The 19,965-nt window shown below is 45.8% G+C and overlaps 1 protein-coding gene across 17 annotated transcripts in view; it reads right to left on the bottom strand.

Moving 5' to 3' along the window:
• ARHGAP32 (Rho GTPase activating protein 32) overlaps positions 1-19,965 on the bottom strand; it is a 236,312-nt gene that overhangs the window by 56,778 nt on the left and 159,569 nt on the right. For 14 of the 17 annotated variants that reach the window (XM_085560079.1, XM_085560069.1, XM_085560071.1 and 11 more), the window contains 6 exons: positions 18,553-18,690; positions 16,528-16,620; positions 14,951-15,073; positions 12,858-12,935; positions 6,663-6,744; positions 1,266-1,316 (listed from right to left, as the gene is read on the bottom strand). In XM_085560079.1, coding sequence (XP_085416205.1) covers positions 1,266-1,316; positions 6,663-6,744; positions 12,858-12,935; positions 14,951-15,073; positions 16,528-16,620; positions 18,553-18,690 — 565 coding nt within the window. The remainder of the gene's footprint in view (positions 1-1,265; positions 1,317-6,662; positions 6,745-12,857; positions 12,936-14,950; positions 15,074-16,527; positions 16,621-18,552; positions 18,691-19,965) is intronic. The other 3 variants (XM_085560081.1, XM_085560072.1, XM_085560074.1) reach the window with 1 other exon arrangement.

Genomic DNA, 19,965 nt, shown 5'->3' with positions numbered 1-19,965 from the left:
TCTGAAGGGCTCAAGGATCCGAGGAACTTGACTATACAGATGGAAAAATATTAATAAAAATCTTTTTTCCATATCTGTGTGCCCAGAGGGAACTCCCTGGATCTTACAAGATTCACTATTCCGATTCCTCCCAAATTTTCTCTCAGATTATTTATCAGTGGACATGGCCAGTCACAGCAATAAATTCTGCCCTCATTCTTAATTCCTCCATCCCAGTTTCAGTATTCCCTGGCTCTTGTGGGTTTGCACATGGGCAGCGGAAGAAGCCTCACCTCACTCTCAATGATATATCCCAAATATAAACCCTGCTGTCCCACTCTGGACATTCCTTCTGCCTGGAGGGTCTGATCATGTTGGCACATGCTCAGGAAGGTGCCCAGGAAACCAAACCTTCCCAACAGGACCAGGTTTTCCTGTCCTGGAGGGAGCCCTGGGAGAGGGAGCACTGCCTGTTCCCCACTCTCCAGGGACAGCAGCACAGTCTGTGCCAGCAGGCTGGCAGTGGGCGTGTGGGTAAAGGATATATCTGTGTACATTTACATGAATATTATGTATTTTATAATTATCTCTTTACAGTGTTTGCATATCAAATTTTCAGACTGATTTACGGACTCCAAACAACATCCCAGGGGGAGCTGATCTGTGCATGTGAGGCATTTACTGTAAAAATTATAAATCTACATGACCAATCCTAGGTTTTTCTGACACCAGCTTATTGCTGTGAGGTTTAGACCAGCACTAGCAGGATCTAAAAAAGACAATGGCAACATGAAGCAGGACTCTGAATAAACAAGCCACATATTAGTCCACTTTGGGCATTGTCAGATGTTAAGCACAAACACCATTCCCTCTTTAAAAAAAGGGAATTTTGGCTTCTGAAGGTTGTCATGTTCTAACAAACTTCAAGAACTGTGTTTAATTCCTCCCCATCACCCATTTTTAGCCTTTCTTTCACACTGACATTGGTCATCTGGCACTTAATTTCTTTCTTTTTAATGTTTTCAATCTTTTTATGGATTCAAGATGATTCTATCACCCCCAGAAAAGAGCTATAACCAGCTTTGTTCTTTCCCTGCTGTATTATTTTATGTCCGAATATCTTTTAAAAGAGCACCTTAGAACAAAGGTTTGCTTTGGTTTCCCATAAATATCTTTCAGGACATCAGTGCTACTGACCTGCATGTACAGAAGAAGAAGGAAAGAAAAAGGAGATAGACAAACAAGGCAAGAATGAAAGAAGGACAAAGGAATAAATGAAGACCTACAAGGGGGGAAGTAGCTCCAGGACGCTGGACGGACTCCATGGGCAGGGGAGACTGGGAAGGAAAAATAAAAAGGAAAAAAGCAAAACAAAAACAAAAAGCAGCTGGTTAAAATATGCTTCCACTGAAAATGAGCTCATTTCACACACAGCTCAGCTGGGCTATGAATAGCACAATACAACACACACAGTCCTCCAAGTTCTTTGGTGCTAAACACCTGGGAAATTCAGAGAATCCAGGAATTCCCACCCTGTGTCCCAGCTCAAAAAACACTCCAACGTTTTGTATGTTTGACCTTTCAGCACAAGGCCCATCCCCGTCCTGCCAAACAGCACAGGGTTTGTTATATATTGAATTTTATTATATACTGAATTTTCCTTCATTTCTCCCGCTGCTAAAGCCGAAGCTGTTCTTACTCTTCACCCTGTGCAAAAAGCAGCATTATTGTCTCAGAGCTGTGTTTTGCTGCTGTCCTTTTCCTGAAAATCATGAAGTGCAGAGGAGGCAGGCCCAGCTCTGCCCCAGCCCCACGCCTGTGTTCTGGAGGGAAGGCAAAGTGTGGGATGTGGCACTTGGGGACAGGTCTGGAGGTGACCACGGCACTGCTGGGCAGTGCTGGGACTTCTCCAGCCTAAGGACTGCACGAGCAGGGGTGAGGCAGGGACCTGCCCAGGAAATTCCTGCAGCACCTCCCACACACATGGAGAGGACTCTCCTGGAGTGGCTCTGCACATCCCCACTGCTGCCCTCCCCTCCTGAACCCCCGTGGCCAGGGCACCAGGATTCCCTGGCAGGGCTGGCAGCAGCTCCAGCCGGGCAGCTCTGGGTGCTCATCCCCTCTCTGCCTGCCCCTGCAAACGGAGACCTGCCCTGGCTCAGCGCTTTTCCATTTAATTCAGCTTTAATGACACAGTGGCATGAACACCAAACAACTGCTTTGTTTACTTCAGATTAACAAGACTGGTACTAATTATCTTTCACTTTCCCTGTTTTCTTTATAGAGCGCTAATTAAGACATGATGCTCTTATCAGTGTCAAATGGCTGCTCAGCCTGGGCATCTGCAGAATTTAAGCTCTGTTTGCACTTTCTTATTTCTGATTTTTATTAAAATAAAAATTGACCACAATCTTTTTTATCCAGGGATTAGAAATGAGCCTGTTTCAAACCAGGCATGGCCTTGCTGTGATTACAACAGCTCAATGAATGTGTCTCAATTTGCATTTTTGCAGTTAAAATTAATTTCTCCAGCACTGACCAGAGCCTGCAGGAGGTCAGGGCAGAGCCTGTTGCCTGATTCAGAGCTAAATTTCAATCCTCCTAAAATTCAGTGGATTATTTGTATTGGGTGTGCTGACCCAGACTGATCTGTTATTGATGTTTTAAAAAGAAAATTAGTAATTCACAACAGTCTGTAATACTGACAGGGGGCCTTTTAATAAGAACACCTTCACTTCTCAAACATAAATTAAATGGATGAGACAGGAAGTTGAAAATGCCTCCATAAAATTGGGCAGAGCTGCTGGGTTATACAGCTCTTTGCGAGAATGAGCCCTGAGGCTTTAAAAATGCTTATTTTGGGGTGAGGGAAAAAAAAGTGAAATATTGCCTTCTTATCCCCCATTTCTTCTCTTCAGCTCTAACTGTCCCCCTTTGCTTAGTTCTGTGTTTCCCCACTGAAAGTAGCTGCTTCCCAGCAAAGACCAAGTCTAAAACCTTCCCCAAAATGACTCTGCCAAGGCCACTGCAATGAAGTTGGGTCACAGGAAGATGCTGCTTATTAGGAAAATACAAAAACAAACTGCAAGTATGAGGTAAGGTATGAAATGTGGGTTAAAATACTGCTAAACTATGAATATCCAGAATTCTGAGGAAGAAAGGGACTGAAAGAGAGAGCTGAGACACTGACTGTGACTGAGGAGTGGGGACAACATGAGCACACATGGACACACACTGTTCCCAAAAAGAGATGGACAGAGTGGGACAAGAAGAGTCAACACAGCCACAAAGTTCAAGCAATTCATCAGTGTTCACTTAGAAGGAAAATCCAGAGCAGCTATTCACACTTCTCCTTCTGAGCAACACTGAATATTTGAAAGATCACTTCTCTCTGAATATCTGAAATTCAAATGCAGCCTTTATCCTGGATCTCTACAAATGCTCATGAAAATGAGCTGATTCCATCTATTCTGGCACTGAAATTCAGCTAAATTGATAATATTAACTATGAAATAGTAGATATCAATCCAATATAATATTTTCAGCTAAAAAATTATCATTAGTGTATTGTATCCCCACTAAGAATCCTGAGAGAATTTAGAAAAAAGGAAAGGGCTCAAGAAATGTGGGATTTTATGAGCCCACAGAACCTTCCTAGATCTTTACAGTGTTTTTTACATAAACAGAAAGTCAGGAAAGCATTTGCATCTCAGCTGGGAAAAAAAAAAAAAAAAAAAAAAAAAAAAAAAAAGAAAAGCTTTTTGTTACAGGACTGAAGATGAAAAAAAGAGGGCACAGGCTTAGTCCAACACAGGAGGGAAAACACCTCTCAACAGGTACCCTTCCTCTCCTGACTCCAAATTTTATTGTCAAACATATTTGAGAGGTGACGTGGGGCAAAACTGATATTCTTTCATATGACTCTGATTGTTCAGAACTGAATAAAAAGGGCAGTTCTCTGTATGATTTTTCTGTATTTTCTATATTTTTCCATTTTCCATCACTTATCCCAGGCCCTGGAACCACTGCTGCTGGTACAAAGCACATCCTGCCACAGTCCATGAAAATACTGTTTCCAAAAGCAGAGTTTGCCCTCAATCCCAACCCTCCTCTGCCCTTCCCTATGTTTCATCTCTATTGAACTGCAGTCACTGCCCTGCATGAGAGACCACTGCAATGTTTTATGTCTCCATTAAAATCCTGTCCCCATCCCTTGTGCACATCAAACCCTCTAATTATAAATAATAATAGAAACCCAGGGCAGAAAGTTCCCTGCTTTCCATCTGCTTTTCATTAGGTTTCTCAGCCCAGCCAGTTCCAGGGACAATTAAGCAGCACGAGGAGGTCTGTGTTTGGAAATTCCTTCATGGCAACGAGCTTTACTCTGCACATACACAATGTCCTGGATGCTCACACATCATATTTTGATTAAAGAAATCAAAGTTGCCCTGTTGATAAGTGCAGCTTGTCAAGGCCAAATCCACAACTTCACATTAATTCAAGATGAAATACCCTGCTAATGTCAAGTGAGGACAACAGCTCCAAGTGAGACTTTTAGGAAAATTCTGTTCCTTGGGGACAGCCAAATGGACGTTTTAAATACAGGTACAGGGAGAAAACGAATTAGTGTGGGTATTTAAGTGCATGAGAAATATGCAGTGTGCATAAGGTGAGGAGTGGAAAACACTAGATGCAGGAGTATGGGCGTGGAAAATGCATTATCCCAGCAATGGCACTGCCAGCCAGCCCTGCAGCTTCCCCTCTGGCAGCACCTCAGTCCTGCCCCATGCCACCTCCCTGGGCTGTGCTGGCACAGCTGGAACTGGAACTCCTTCCTGCCTTCCTACTCTCACCCATCTCACACTGCATTTTCATCCAGCCAAGGAGTTCCTGGAGTCCTCCAGCACCACATCCACCATTCCCTAACTACAGGAACCTTCTCCCTGACTCCTCTCCCACCAGCTTTTGCAGCGTCCAAGGAAGGAATCCCAGACTCCTGCCAACATCACTCAAGTGCAGTCACTTCCCAAGGTGCACAGAGAATGTACCCAAGGAGTGGCATCAGGAATTCTGTGTGCAGAGGAGGGGCAGGTTGACAGAATCAGCTGCACCATTCCTTACATCTCGAAGCTTGTTAGAACTCTCCTCTGGGAGCCTTTTGATGTACCCATGGAACAACCATCAGGGAAGGTCAGGGGACACTTCTGTGACTTGGCAATATCTTCTGACTTATTCCTTTTCATGGGACATGGACTTGTGGTGCCAGCTTTGTATCAAACACTTCCCAGGGTTGAAGGGGGAAATCCACCCCCATGGTGTTGTTGAAGCCAAACAGAATCTCTTCATCCATTCTGCTCCATTTTCTCCCCCTAAAGCAGACCCTGCTCCCCAGCAGATGAGCACACTGAATTGCCTGAGTCACGTTTAACAATAAACATTTGCTTGTGTTTAGGCTGGAAGTTGCCTTTCCTGTTTTAGCTGATGAAGCAGTGACTGGGCACAGGCAGATCCTGGATCAGGGAATGCCCATCTCTGTGCCTCTGATTCCAGATGCATATTCCCAGGAATGTCAGAGGCTGGCAGTGCCAATGGCTGAGGACACCCCTACCCCGACCTGCCAGCTCTCCAAAGCACACAGATCACTGAAGAACACTCACAGCTTGGGTATCCATGACTTTCTATCAAACCCCAGAGCTCTGAGCTGCTAAAATGCTTGTTATTTCCCTTGGTAAACGTGCAGCTTTTGAATCCCATCTATTTGTTTAAAAGTATCAAGTCGGCAATCTGCCAAGGTAAGGAACATCATTAAAATAGAGAAGAGGGGTGAAAAGAACACCAGTTCAACACTAACTCCACTTTCCAGCTGCTTAACATTCTAAGAAAGAACAGCACATTCAAACTTCTTGATAGTAAAGATATATAGAAATATTTTTACCTATATGAATATAGAGATTTTTTTTTTTAAAATTTCAGCTTCCCCACCAGTTAATTTTACAGAGATCTCAGTTACGCCAGCACACCTTATGCCAATCACTTCCAGAATATACTGAAAGAATGGGAAGGCTGACAGCAGAGTAAGATCCAAAATCCCATTCTCTATTTATTATTCCTTCCTTCAGCAGAACTTTGGATTAATTTGCCTGTTTTTCCTACAACACAGAACTGTCCAGAAGCAGGAGGAAGCAGATGGAGCCATGTACCCAGAGCATAAGCAACCAGCATTCCAATTCTGTTAGAGCTTCCTCCATTTATCTTCAATCAGAAAGAACCTTTCAGTACCAAGTTGATCTATTCCAACTGATCAGCACAAACACTCCTGCTCATCTATGTTCTGTATAAAAAATCCTGACATGCAACACTCCCTTGATCACCCAGAACCAGGATATTTCATGGAATCTCTCATTACAGACTGCTCAAAGTATCTTGAAGTTCTGACAGGTTTAAATCCCTCAAGTCAGGCAGGAGGTGGACATTGATACAAGTCTGTACAGCAGGTGAAAGACATTCAACAGTGGAAGCTCCCCAGAGAGGGGCAACATGTGGGTGATCAACACACAGAGTGAAGCATGAGGATGTGCAGGGGATGATCAACAGTCATGACGTGTGAAGGAGGTATTAAACACAGAACACACAAAGAAAACTCCAGTCCAGTTCAGTGCATCAAGAAAAGCTGATTTACACACCTGGTTTTGGCACCGAATTGGTCACGGACTGAGGGACTTTGTCGTTGATGAGTTCAACACATTCACTGGGAAAGAATCCAACCTGGAGTAAAACAGAAAGAGGAAATGGAGTGTTATGGAGTGTTATGATCTGAAGTGTTCAACCAACACCTCCCCTCAACTCCCCCTGCGTGATGCTCCCTGACATTATCCAGCATCAAATGAGCAGCAGTCATTGACACCTGCAGGTTCTGCTCTGCTGCCAGCACCCTGAGAGAACAACCCGAGAGCCCCAGGCACGGCAAGGTCTGGAGTGATCAACTTTGAATGTTAATTTGCAGTGTCCCTCCACTGACCTTTAACTCAGCATTTCTCCCTGCAGCCCCTCAAAGGCAGAAAGGCTGGAGAGCCCCTCTAAACCAGCCTAAGGGTTAAAGGCTGTGGGAAGGATCCTAATGTTTTCTTTGAGTAGGATGGATCTGCAGACATTCCCATGCCACTCAAGAGGGGCTGCTGTATCTCAGGAGAAGTGAAATTATTTCCTTTTCCCTGTTTGAAGATTCAGGCTAAGCCATGACCAGAGAGGAATTTGGCACTTCCCTCACCCCACCTTCTCTCCTTCTTCCCAGCATCTTTCTTCTTACTCTCATCCCAGGTGAAAGTCAGACCAGAGCAGAACTTTGGTAACTTTAATCCATGGTCCATCTTTCCCCACCTTTTCTCTGTGTTTCTCACCCAACACCAAACCTGACAGACACTCCCTCCTCTATTCATTCATGTTACACAATTCCCTTTTGTCTCCATGGAAAAAGATTGATCTCCTTCCTACTCCAAGTTGATTTGCACCCACCAACCTCCTACCAGTTTGGTGGCAGCGTGATGTGCGGGGTGTCCAGACTGAAGTTATTCCAAATTTCCCAAAGGAAGCAACAGTTAGCAGAGTCCACACCTCCCTCTTCCCACACCCCAACATATCCAGCAGGGCCCAAGCACAAGGACAAGCTGTCACCCATCACACAATGTCACAGACTTGAAATATGATTGTTGTCAGGACTCTGAGCTCAGAGCAGAGCCTGCAGGACCAGCACTTTGGGCCAGCAGCACTCTGGCTCTGAGCTGCAGTTCCCTGTAACTGGGACTGGTCTGGGCATCACAAGAAGCCCACAAGAGACTCACAGAACCCACCCAAAATCCAAAACAAGGTTTGGCTGCACCAGCCACTCCCTCAGCTGGGTGTGCCAGGTTTGCAAGGACACAGTATCCTGGAGTTATGGAACACAGTGGGGATTTTTGTGCATTTATATACAGAAATGTGCCAACTAACACAGGAAAATTACCATGAAGAGCAGCATCACATAGAGACCCTTCCTCTGGTAGCTCATGGCTCAGGGACCTGCTCTGCTGGGAGATGCCACAGAACAGGCTGAGTGGCATGGGCACTTTAGTGCTGGTGTTTAAACGAAATGCACTTCATGGTTTTACATCTTGGAATCCCAGGATGGGTTGGGTTGGAAGGAACCTTAAGGATCATCCCTAAGGATTCCAGCCAAGGGCAGGGACACCTTCCACTGCCCTAGGTTACTCCAAGCCCCAACATCCAGCCTGGCCTTGGGCACTGCCAGGGATCCAGGGGCAGCCACAGCTGCTCTGGGCACCCTGTGCCAGGGCCTGCCCACCCTCACAGAGAGGAATTTCCTCCTTATATCCAACCTAAGTTTTCCTTTTTTCATTCTGAATTGTTCCCCCTTGTCCAGTCACATCAGTTCCTGATGCAAAGTCCCTCTCCACCTTCCTTATAGCCTGCCCAGACACTGGAAGGTGCTCTGAGGTCTCCACACAATCTTCTCCTCTCTTCCCCAGGCTGAACTTCAACACTTCACTGTGGCTGAGAGTCTCTGCTGGACATTTCCCATGTGAGACATACAGGAGGCAATATTTAATTTAGGAAAAATCGCACAGATCTAGGGAAAGTCTCAGCCCACCACACAGACATCATCTGGGAAACTCCACAGCTGGAGTGATGAAGTTTCTTCTATTTCCAGTAACTGCCCACATTGTCTGTATAAAGAAACCTGAAGTCCTGGGACCCCAACCTTCTATTATTCATCTAAACGTGGATCTAAACCCAACCCCAGATCCCACACTGTTGAACATTTAATCAAATGCTGGACATGAAATCAAAACTCATTTGTCTTTGGCTGTTAACACAGTATTTCTCCCGTTTCTGGATGCACTGTACAACACACTAACCAGGAATTCAGAAATGAAAGACCCTGGATGGTGATGTCACTGCTTCCAGATATCCCAGCACCTTCCCAAATCAAACATTCTGCCTGCTCTCCATGTATCACTTTTGCCATGTTCACACCAATAATTACAATGGATTTTTAGGGGCAAAGAATTGTATTGGCTGCCGCTTGTTAACTCACCGTTAGAAATTATTACATTTTCAGACTTACTTATTCTAACTTTTCTTGTAAGATTCCCAGGAGATCCTTGTCAGGGTTATAATCCACAACTATGCCTCATTCCCACCCACTTAAAAGATGCTACTTCTCCTATGGGAAGTTTTCCATGATTTTCTATAAATGAATGAGTTCAGTCCAAGAGTTAATCTCAACAGATGCAGCAAGGCACTATTAAAGCTTGAGCCAGGATTAAAGGATTTGGGAATGCAGGAAAATTAATAGCCAGGGTAGTATATATTTAGATAAATGCAAGGTCATCTAAAGGTTAAATATATCACTACAGACCTTCAGCAGAGGAGGAAGGTACAGGCTGCTGGTGCATGAGAACTGTTCTGCAACACCTACTCCAGCTTTATCTTTTCACTTCTACAACAGTGGCTGCTAAAACTGGAGGACACTAGAGGCTTTAAAGGGAAAAGTCAGAGTAACAATGGTAATTTTCAGTATGGGGAGGGAATTGAAACAAATGAAGAAGTAAATGCAACATAAATGACAAATGAAACATTGAGACGTTTGGATTGGTTTTTTTTTGGGTTTGACATAATCTACAGTGTGGATTCAATTTTAGTCAAAAAGTTTCTCTTTTCCTTTTAAATCTGATAACAGTCTAGCAAAACAGGGAAACAGCAACTTTTTATGGCCTATTTGGCCTTCCTGAGCAGATTTTTCACTGGTCTTTGCCAAGTGACTACACAGAGAGCAGGACACCCTCACCTTATTCCCAAAGGAACCCCTGCTGACATGCTCTTTCACTTTAGGGCACTACTAACAGGAGGAACAGGATTATTACTCCTCTTATCCTAAACTCCTGTTAAAGAGAGTTGAACACCTGGGCCAAAGAACTATTTTAATTTCTTTTATTCACAAAGAAAATGTATGTGTGGGATGGTACTTGCTGTTATCCATTCCTGACTGGTGCGCCAGCAGCACTTTGGGAAACCAGAGAGCTGGAGAGGGACTGAGGACAAGGGATGGAAGGACAGGACACAGGGAACGGCTCCCACTGCCAGAGGGCAGGGATGGATGGGAGATTGGGTGGGTGTGAGGGTGGGCAGGCCCTGGCACAGGTGCCCAGAGCAGCTGTGGCTGCCCCTGGATCCCTGGCAGTGCCCAAGGCCAGGCTGGATGGGGTGTGGGTAGTGGAAGGTGTCCCTGCCCATGGGAGGGGTGGGATCCCCAAGGTCCCCTCCCCTCCCTCCCCTCCAGGAAGCATTCTGGGCTTCCATGGAACTGAGACTGGCAGACTCACAACCAGCTGTGGCTGCTGCAATCTCGGTGTGATTAAAATCAGTCCAGCCCCCTCTTGGCTGTGCACCCTGGTTTTGTCACCTCTCCAGCAGTGCAGGCTGTGGGGCAGCTCTCCACCTTAGGAAACTATTCCCAAAAACCAGAATAATTCAGGACAACCAAAGGCAGTTATGCATCAAACAAGGGCCTGTCCCCAATGACTCAGCTCCCTGACACAGAACTGATTGAAAAGACAAAGCATGAAGCAAAAGCAGAGCAGAACAAAGAGGGCTGAAGGTTGTTAATGTGGAGGTGGCTGTAATTTAGGTAACAATCTTACAGAGAAAGTACTGACTCATACTGAGGGCACTGGAAGAGAAAAAAGCTTGAGGAAAAATGTCTTAAAAGTCATTTTACTTTAAGCAGAGCAAATGCTAAGAAGCCTCGTGGGTTGTTTTGTTCACACAGGATTAGGTGTGTTGCAATGCAGTCGTGAGCTCAGGTATGCAGAGAGAACAGGCACTGTGCCAGGGAAGTGTGATGGATACAAACCCAGTGAGTCATCCCTGAAGGACAGCTCTGGCTGCAGGAACACTCTGACTTCCATGCTGAATCCAAGCTGCAGGTGCTTGCAGCCTGTCAGAGACAGTTTTTGGCTCACATCTCCAGTTCCTCACCACAGCCCTCCCATTATCCCAAAGGATGCAGGACAGGCAGGAGTGAAGGCACTTCTGTCTGGGCACACACAACTCATAGCTGCTTCAAATACACAAAAACAGGGGAGTTTCTTTAAGTCAAAAGTATTTTTTCCCTCCTCAGCCAAAAAAAAAAATTTCTTCCTTGTTCTTGCTTTACTCCTATCAAGACATGATTTCTAATGGAAGCTGTGGTTGGTTGATAAAACCCTGCTCCTCCCTAACATGAAGCAAAAACCTGAGCAATAACAGGACAAGCTGTCCAAACAGTTGGTGGCAGGGCCTCCTCCTTTTATCTGCTCTCAGAATCACAACTATCTGGCAAGGGGGCTCTGTTGATTTATTTTATCAATTCAAATGACTGGATCAACAGATTGCTATCATTGCAATGTTCCTAAACAGGAACAGAACTATTTGCCTCTAACAAATGCTTTAGAGGCTGCACAGCTTCATCTGTGCCTACACCTCTTGCTGTAACAACATTCTTCACCTACACACTCTTTATGTGCATCCATCTTGGACACTTCCGCCTGTAACTCATCTCTAGGTCTGGTGTAGCAACACCAGAGATAAATTCCCTTTCTCTGAATTCTTACTGCTTGTATTATCTGAGGTCCCTTCCAGCCCAAGCCATTCTCTGATTCCATGACAGTACAGTACAGCATATTCAGCTTTAAGGCTTCTAAGATTAGAATTCAAGTCCAGCAAAGGCACAACACAGTTCAGAAGCAGAAGTTTGTTCAAGTAGTACCAGTGTGTTGACTCTAGAAACAAATGAAACTCCAGAGCAGCTAGTCTATAATCATGCTGCTCTGTGTCACCTGAACTCCCACACCTGACACAAAACCAACACAAGCTGTGTCTCACGTGCCCTGGCTGAGCAGACAGCACAGGATGGTGTAAGTACACTGCATCCAGCTGGACTGAGAGATCCAACTGCTGGGCACTGACAACAGCCGGCCCACAGCCTGGTCTGGCACAGAAAGGGCTGCCAGGGAAAACCTGAGGACCTTGAGAAGACTTTCCATGCCAAATTACACAAGTGTCTGGTCAATGTTGAGCCTCTGCAGAGCAAACTCCTCATCCTACGCGCTCACAGACAGCAGCTGCAGATGGAAATCTCTGGCTGAAAGCAGCTGAAATGTGAGATGGCACAAGTCAGCCCTCCAGCCCCCAGTGGCTCTGGGGTTTTCTTGGTTAAAAGAGACTTTTAAAGCTTTTACATTTCCTAATGGCAAAATCCAAAGGAATAAAAAATTCCCTGGAAGGACAGTGCCACTTCAACACACAAGGTTTGGTACCTAATCCCCAGGCATGCTTAGGACCTCTTGAAAATTCAGTCTCCATCTCTGTGCTGTGATGTTTACAGCGACCAGCAGCACTGACACCACACAGTGAACACAGGCATACATGGGTGGCTGGTCTAAGTCAGCAGCACTGTTTCATCAGCTGGAATTCTCCAAATCCTCTATGTTCTGCCTGGTCTGGTTTTAGCTACTGGAAGGAAGAGGATGATGTGAGTAACAGTGTCAGCTGCCTTGGAGGGGCACAGCACAAGCTTCCACTGCCATCAGGCCAGCTGTCCATCACAGGCCATGGCCAACCCTCCTCCTGTGGTGAGGGAGGAAGGAAACTTCCAGTGGAGACCCTGAGTGTGCTCCAGCCCCAGCTCCAGCCCAGAAAGAAGGGGAGTCCCCTGACACCAAGGCAGGGACACCCTGCTCGTCCCCTGAGCCACCCTGAGCAGGCACAGCAGCTCCAGGAACACAGCACAGAGGTTCCTGCTTTTATTCCAGTCCCACTGCCATGGCTGTGCTGCTGCCTACCTGGAACCCGTGTTTTCCTCTCCACCACGAGGTCAGCTCCTTTGGTGGCATGTCAATGACAGACACGATGTCCCCCACCTGCAAAAGGTTGACAGCATCAGTCACAGCCAGAAGGAGAGCACAGTTCCAATAACCACAGTCTCAGCACTGCAAAGAACTGCACAATTCTGGAGCAGCTGCACATCTGCCTTTGCAAAGCCGAGCTGGGAGGTGAAAGAGTTCCTGCATTATCCAGCACACAGGATACAGCTGTTCCTAAGGAAAGGGCCTGGAGAGCAGCAGGGTCCTGGGAAGGCCTACAGAAGGGTTCTGGTTAAACTGCAGTGATGGTGTCAAGCACTTGGGTAAATCTGCTCCAGTAGCTGAACTGACTTTTACTGCCGTACCCACAAGTCTATAGGCACTGACATGTTTCTCCTTGCTCCCTCTCACAGCACAGTGAAGAGCTGCCTTTGCAGCTCCCAAACTGCTCCAGATGAGCTGCCCAGGATTAGGAAGTGAACAGAGAAGTGGTGCTACAGCAACAGGATGGAAGATGGCCAGGGAGACCAGACAGGTTTTCTGAAGCTTTGCTCATTCCCATAAAAATGTAGTACTGCAATAGTTCAGAAGGAAATCTGTATAATCAATACTAAATTTGGCTTGGTTTGAATCAAGCTCTGTGTGGCTTCTATTACAGAAAATGAGAAGGGGCAGAACCTAAATAAATACTGCAAGTATTCCAGGTAGGTGGCCAAGAATTCGTACCAGTAATGCCCAACTTTCACCAGATATTTTACACTGGTGGATCTCAAAGTGTTTTACAGAAAAGACAACACAACCCCAGTTTGCAGACAAGGATGACTGAGATGTGGGGAAATTATTTTCTCCAGGGAATAGTGAATCAGGAGCAAAGCAAATGTCTATGAAGAAAACTGCCATCACAGGAGCAGAGACACTGACTATGTTTCCTAGAACTGGGGAGCAAACCCCGATCAGCTGCTTGTGCAACTGCCTACTAGAAATTTAGAATAACAATCACAAAGATAATTTGGGTTAGGGAACAGGACTCAGCATCATAAACCCCTTGACTGCTGTGCAAACTACACATGCCACACTTTCCCTTCTGCACAGATCAAGATTTACAAGCAGGGAGTGTCATTCCAGTCCTCTCATTAGCTGACAATCAGCCTGGATCCTGGGCTGCTTCGAGTCCAGCTCAGAGCTGCCATGCCCACATGTCCCTCTGACCACACAGTTCTTTGGGGCATACTATTCCTTGCCTTGATTTGAACATGAACAAACCCCTGGCAGCACCAGACTATCACTGTTATTTTTCCTTCCTGTGCTGCACACCAAGGATGTGATTACAAAGCTCCTCAGGGCACTGTTTTCCTTCACACATTTTGTAGAAACAGCAGCATTGCACAGGGCAACTAGAGCACAGACCACCACTTTTTGGGTAAAACAGACAACCAAAAGCTTCCAGGGTCTGATGTGGAGATCTTGGATGGGATGTGAAGCAACCTGGGCTACTGGAAGGTGTCCCTGCTCATGGCAAGGTATGGGTTTTAGGGTCCCTCCCAAGCCAAACCATCCTGACATCCAGGGATTTGCTCCACAGCAGCCCCTGTGCTGGATTCTCCGGCCAGTTTTAGCTCATCACCTGCCCTTTAAGCAGCAGTCCTTTGCCAGTCTGGTTCTTTACTTCTCATGGGAAAAGAAGCTCTTAAAAATGGTTATGGACAGGGACTTGCTCAGAGGAACCTGGGCGGTGTAACCTGGGCAAAGAGAAATAAAACTTGTGTCCACACACACAGGGACAGTCACCCTGAACAGAAACCATGAGCTCTGCTCAGGGACAGCCCAGAGGAGCTGGCAGGAGCTGGTTCATTGGAAGATACTAAGGCCAAGTAAAGCTGTATTTTAAAGATGACTGAACATCTGCCCACATCCAAGTCACTGCAGATCGAATATTTAGCTCAATCTTCCAAGCATCATCTCACAAAACATTGTGGAAGTGTCCAGATACATTCCTGATGGGCACACAGGCCCAGACAAACAGATTGCACTCATTTCGAGCTGACAACAAGGAATGCAAGTGCTTTATTTACCTCAAAGGACAGTTCATCTGCTGCTTGAGCAATGTATCTCTTAATGACATGGGCAGCAGCAATAGCAGGGACATTAATGGATGATTCCTCATGGACCAGCAGGTGATTCCCCTTGTTATCAATCTGAAACAAAGACACAGGGGACTGTGAGGCAACTGAGGACAAGTGAGGAGGCATTTTAGTGGTACAAAGGCTTCACGCTGATTGAGAGAGACAGCCCAGCCCTGGGCCCCAGGAGAGAAGGCACAGCAGAGCCAGAACAGCTCACTGGGGGTTCCAGAAGGTCCAGAAGGTCGGGTGTGCCCATCCCCTGAGGAGAGAAACGCTGGCTTGGTGCAGCTTTGTGTACAACCAGGAACACACACTGAGGGTCTGCACCTCCCTTTACCACCAAAGCATGGTGGTATTCCATGGCAATACAGACGTGCTACAAAAATCCTCTACAAGGCAGAATTCATGCTCGAGGTACTGAGGAAAGGAGAAAATGCTGTCAACCCAAAAACAAGTGTTGCTTTCCATTTTCTCCCACACTTTTATTTATTTTAAGAAAACATGCACCCCCCCTCCCTTGCAATCATCAGCATACTTCCAGAACTCCCAGATTTCTGTGTACAATTTTGTAGGATTCTCAGTGAGTCATAAAGGTTATTCTGCACTGGGTTTGCTGTGATCTCCAGGCCTACCATGTTGCTCTGAATCTTATTTCTCCCTACAATTTCCCTTTGCCATTTTCCAAGATTTTTCTCATCCCAAAGGATTTCAGGGTGAGAAGATATCAGCGGGGGAAACTGCAGGAAAACACACTCAATCCTTATCAGATCCATTTAAAAAGGAGCTGCAACAGTCTATTAATAGCTGTTTCTATTCCTGGTGTGCAGTGATGGAAAGCCACACGTCTGCAGGCAGCCTGAGCAGGGACAGCTGGACACTCATCCAGCCCTCCCTGCTCTCATCTCCACTAAGGGCTATTGTTTAAAGGCTACAAGACCATTAAACCTGAAAGCAGAGCTGCAGCTGCAGTTCACAACACACAAACTGTGCCACTGCAAGCACAAGGCTGCCTCTGTCTGCAGGGGAGCCAACAGGAGCACGGAGTATTTAGTGGGGTTGGAGCTGCCACAGGGAAAATTATTTTAAAAAACCAAGAGAGCAGGGAAACACCATTGCAGAGACAGCTGAGTTTTAGAAATGTGCCACACTTGCAGCATTGCCTTGGTAAAAAGGAGAGCAGGAATAAGTGAGCTTTGAAGTAAGAGAGCCTTCTGCAACCCATCACTGGGAGATCCAGCATGGAATCTGGCATTCCCAGGCAGCTCACGGGGACTGCCACTCTGTTTGTGAGTATCAGCAGGACAATACGTTTCTGAGAGACAAAATCCAGGTAACTAGGAAAAAAACTCTATACTCTTAATACCGGTTCTGATTCTGTGTGTCCTACACCTTCTATGTGCTGGTAACAGGGGAATAAAGCTTTCAGGATAGAATTCCAGTGACATCAATAGTCTGGGAAGAGCAGCTGTGTGCCTGCTGTGTTTCCAAGGTCAGGAAACAAGGAACACCCCAGGTTTGTGCTGTACCTCCATCCACGTGAGGGCAGGGCCACAGTTGATCTTGTTGCCTGCGATGTTGGAGAGCCGAGCCAGGTAAGCCATCAGCATCTGCGTGACCAGCTGGGACACAAACACACACACAGTGGTTCTGTTAGTGCACCTACCTTTGGAGAGCCTTCTGCAGGCTTAGGGAAGACCAGAAATCACCCACTGCCACAGGCAAGAGTCACAGAGATACCTTCCCTTCTGCAAATAAATGCATTTCTGTTGTTGGAAGGACAGCAAGCTACACACAGGGCTGTAATGGTTACACCAAAAGAAAGGGTAAAGCAACTTTCTATAGAAGTAGTAATGTTATTATTATAATTTTGTAAGATTCATGCAGATTTTCCTAACTTCCCTTGTCAGGATACCTTGAATCTAAAGCTTTGCACACACACAAACAACTCGTGTCTTAGGGCCACCAAACCAAATACACCTGAGAACCAGGGAACAAACCCTGAGTGCCACTTCCACACGCCTGCAAAGCCTTAAGAATGCAGCACCTCAGAGTGACCCCCCTGGCCAAAGAGATACACTTCAAGCAGTAGAAGAGGGCTTTAAAAATACACTTTGCCATGTCCCTCCTGTAACAGTAAACTGGTTTTTATTACAGAGAAGCCACTGAGGCCTTTCCAGAGTCTCACAGTGACAGTGGTATAAAGCAGCATTGTAGCCCAGAATCTGTAGGACTGTTTAAAACATTGTTCTCCTCACACATCTGTTCCAACATGGCCAATTCAAAATAAAAAATATATGAAGAGACACCCCACAGCTGCAGAGCACCAGAGCTGTTCAGCATCTTCACATCCTCTGTGCCTGCAGACAGAATGCAAATTTTCAGGCTCTTGTTCTAAAGTCCAGTTAAATCAGTGGTACAAGTAAGGATGCAAGAGATAGGAATGACTAAAATATAATTTAAAATAAACCAGGAATTCATTGTCCTGAATATTGCTGCTTCTGTTGAATTTAAACTTTAAATCCTCCTCAGAAATACCCTGTGTGAAGCCAAAGCTCATCTCTCTGCTGAGTGATGGGGCTGCATGATTAGCTCCTTAAATTCCATGGCAAACAACCTGTAAAATTCCAGGGGGTACTAATTTCAATGTCCACATCCTCCAAAACCATGCAGCCAAGATTCACCTGCTGCTTTCCAAGAGATTTTTCTGGACATGAATAAATCTTCAATTATCAGCAGCTGAGGTAATTTCAGCTCATCATACTCTGGTTGAAGACAGTAAGCCAAGAAATGAGAAGTATCTCTTTGAGAAAAAAAAAACCTCATTGAGAAAAAAAGAGCTTTTTAAAGACCATGTAAATAACACACTAATGCAAATGCTCCTAAAAAACAGTTCAGGAATATTTAGTTTAAAATGGAAGCTTATCACTCCAAATGGGATTGTTCTCGCAGTGCAGCAGCCTCAGACAGAATGATTCCCTGGGAATGTTGAGCTGCTAACTAAGCCAGGAAATACCCACATCATTGACAAAGTTTCCAAAGACAAAACCAAATAAGGGACCACAGGACAGCAGCTTTCTTGACACTCAATTACTGTTCCAGATTCAGTTGTCTGAACTTGAAGGACATTTCCCTTTAGATCACTGACTTTATTTGTGGCAGCCAATTTTCAAAGGTAACCCAGGCTGCATTAAAACTACTCTATAGTAGAAATAAATATTACTAGTAATATATTGGTATATTACTAATAACATAATAGTGATAAGCATACTTATTACTACAATACTAGAATAACTCTGTGTATTAGAAATACATGGAATTGCTGAGGCTGGAAAAGACCTCTAAATCCACCACTAAACCATGTCCCCAAGTGCCACATCCACACACCTTTGAACACTGCCAGGGATGGTGGCTCCATCACTGCCCTGGGCAGCCCCTTCCAATGCTTGACAGCCCTTTCCATGATGGAATTGTGCCTGATATCCAACAAACCTCCCCTGGAGGTCATTCGTTGAGCACCTCCCAGTGCCTGGGTGCCCCGAGGGGCCCCTTACCTCGGGGCTGTCCTTCAGGGCATCGGAGCGGGGCAGCTCTGCCAGCTGCGAGAAGCGGCGGTCGTAGATGCACAGGTGGAGGTGCTTGTCCAGCACCCGGAAATCCTCATAGCTCCTCTTCACGATCCAGCTCCTGCCCTGCACACACAAACACAGCCACAGTCAGCTCCTCAGCACTGAGCGGGGGGAAAGGGAAATCTGAGCACAAATAGCACTTTCTCCTTGAAACATCTGAAAGCGATCAAAGTGCCTGAGTAACATTTTCATGCTCTAATTTGCAGGTAACATTTTCATGTTTTAATTTGCAGCAGCCATCATACTCAAACCAGCCGTTAGTGGTCCTGTTTTAATCATTTAGCCATGAGTTTGGATGTGGCCCAGCAGCATGAGACCCATACAGAGCTTTAACTTTCACCTGTCTTACAAGGATTTTGTAGCATTTTCCTACACGAGGTGTCCTTGCACAAATGTAAATCACCAAGTGGTTGCATAAACACCGTGAAATTAGATTCCAAACAGATAGACACATATAAACCCAGAGATCTGAAGGCAAGATTGAAGCTTGCAAAATTTCTGCCAGGTGCCCCAGGCAAACCTTCAGCTGAATTAAGAAAACAATCCATGATGAACAACTCTAGCTGCAGATTTATTCCTGAGTGCATATCATTTCCCCAATTAAAATATAGACAAGATACAGACTGCTCCAGGGGACAAGGAAGGGACTGTGGCAGCACAGGACAGTTTGCTTTTTGAAGCTTTTAATATCTAATGATGACTTTTAAATGCTCCATGGCCTATTATGATCAATAAAAAATGTTGTATTAATGCAGCAGTTTACAGGTCAAAGCACTTTATGAAGAGCCATTAATCACAGAATCCAAGAGTGCTTTGGGATAGAAGGGAACTTAAAGCCCACCCAGTCCCACCCCTGCCACGGGCACAGACACCTTCCCCTGCCCCAGTTTACTCCAAGCCCCATCCAAGCTGGCCTTGGACACTTCCAGGGATGTGGAAGGAATCAAGGAATCCGATTGCTCTGGGTTACACAGGCACTCAGAGGCAGTGCCGGGGACTGGAAGTGACACAGGGATGCCTGAGAGCGGAGCAGAAAGCAGGGGGAGCATGGTGTAAGGGGGACACAGCAGGGGACAGAGCTATAAATGCTGACCTGCTGTGCCTGGCTGGCAGGGCTCTGCCAAGTGCCCTCTCCCCCGGGATACAAAAGGCATGGCCTACTCTGAATTCCCAGTCATAATTCCTCTACACTGATTTCTTTATCAGCAAAGTTCTAAGCATCAGTTTTACATCAATATCCAAAGCCTGTGAGGCAATTGCAGATACAAACCCTCCAATCCAGCTACATTCTGGCCAATGATTTAAGACAACTCCACACTGTGACTGTGTCCATAGACT

The sequence above is a fragment of the Lonchura striata genome, chromosome 24, assembly GCF_050655825.1.
Source record: "Lonchura striata isolate lonStrDom1 chromosome 24, ASM5065582v1, whole genome shotgun sequence".
Lineage (NCBI taxonomy): Eukaryota > Metazoa > Chordata > Aves > Passeriformes > Estrildidae > Lonchura > Lonchura striata.
This window is presented reverse-complemented; position numbering and strand designations above follow the sequence as displayed.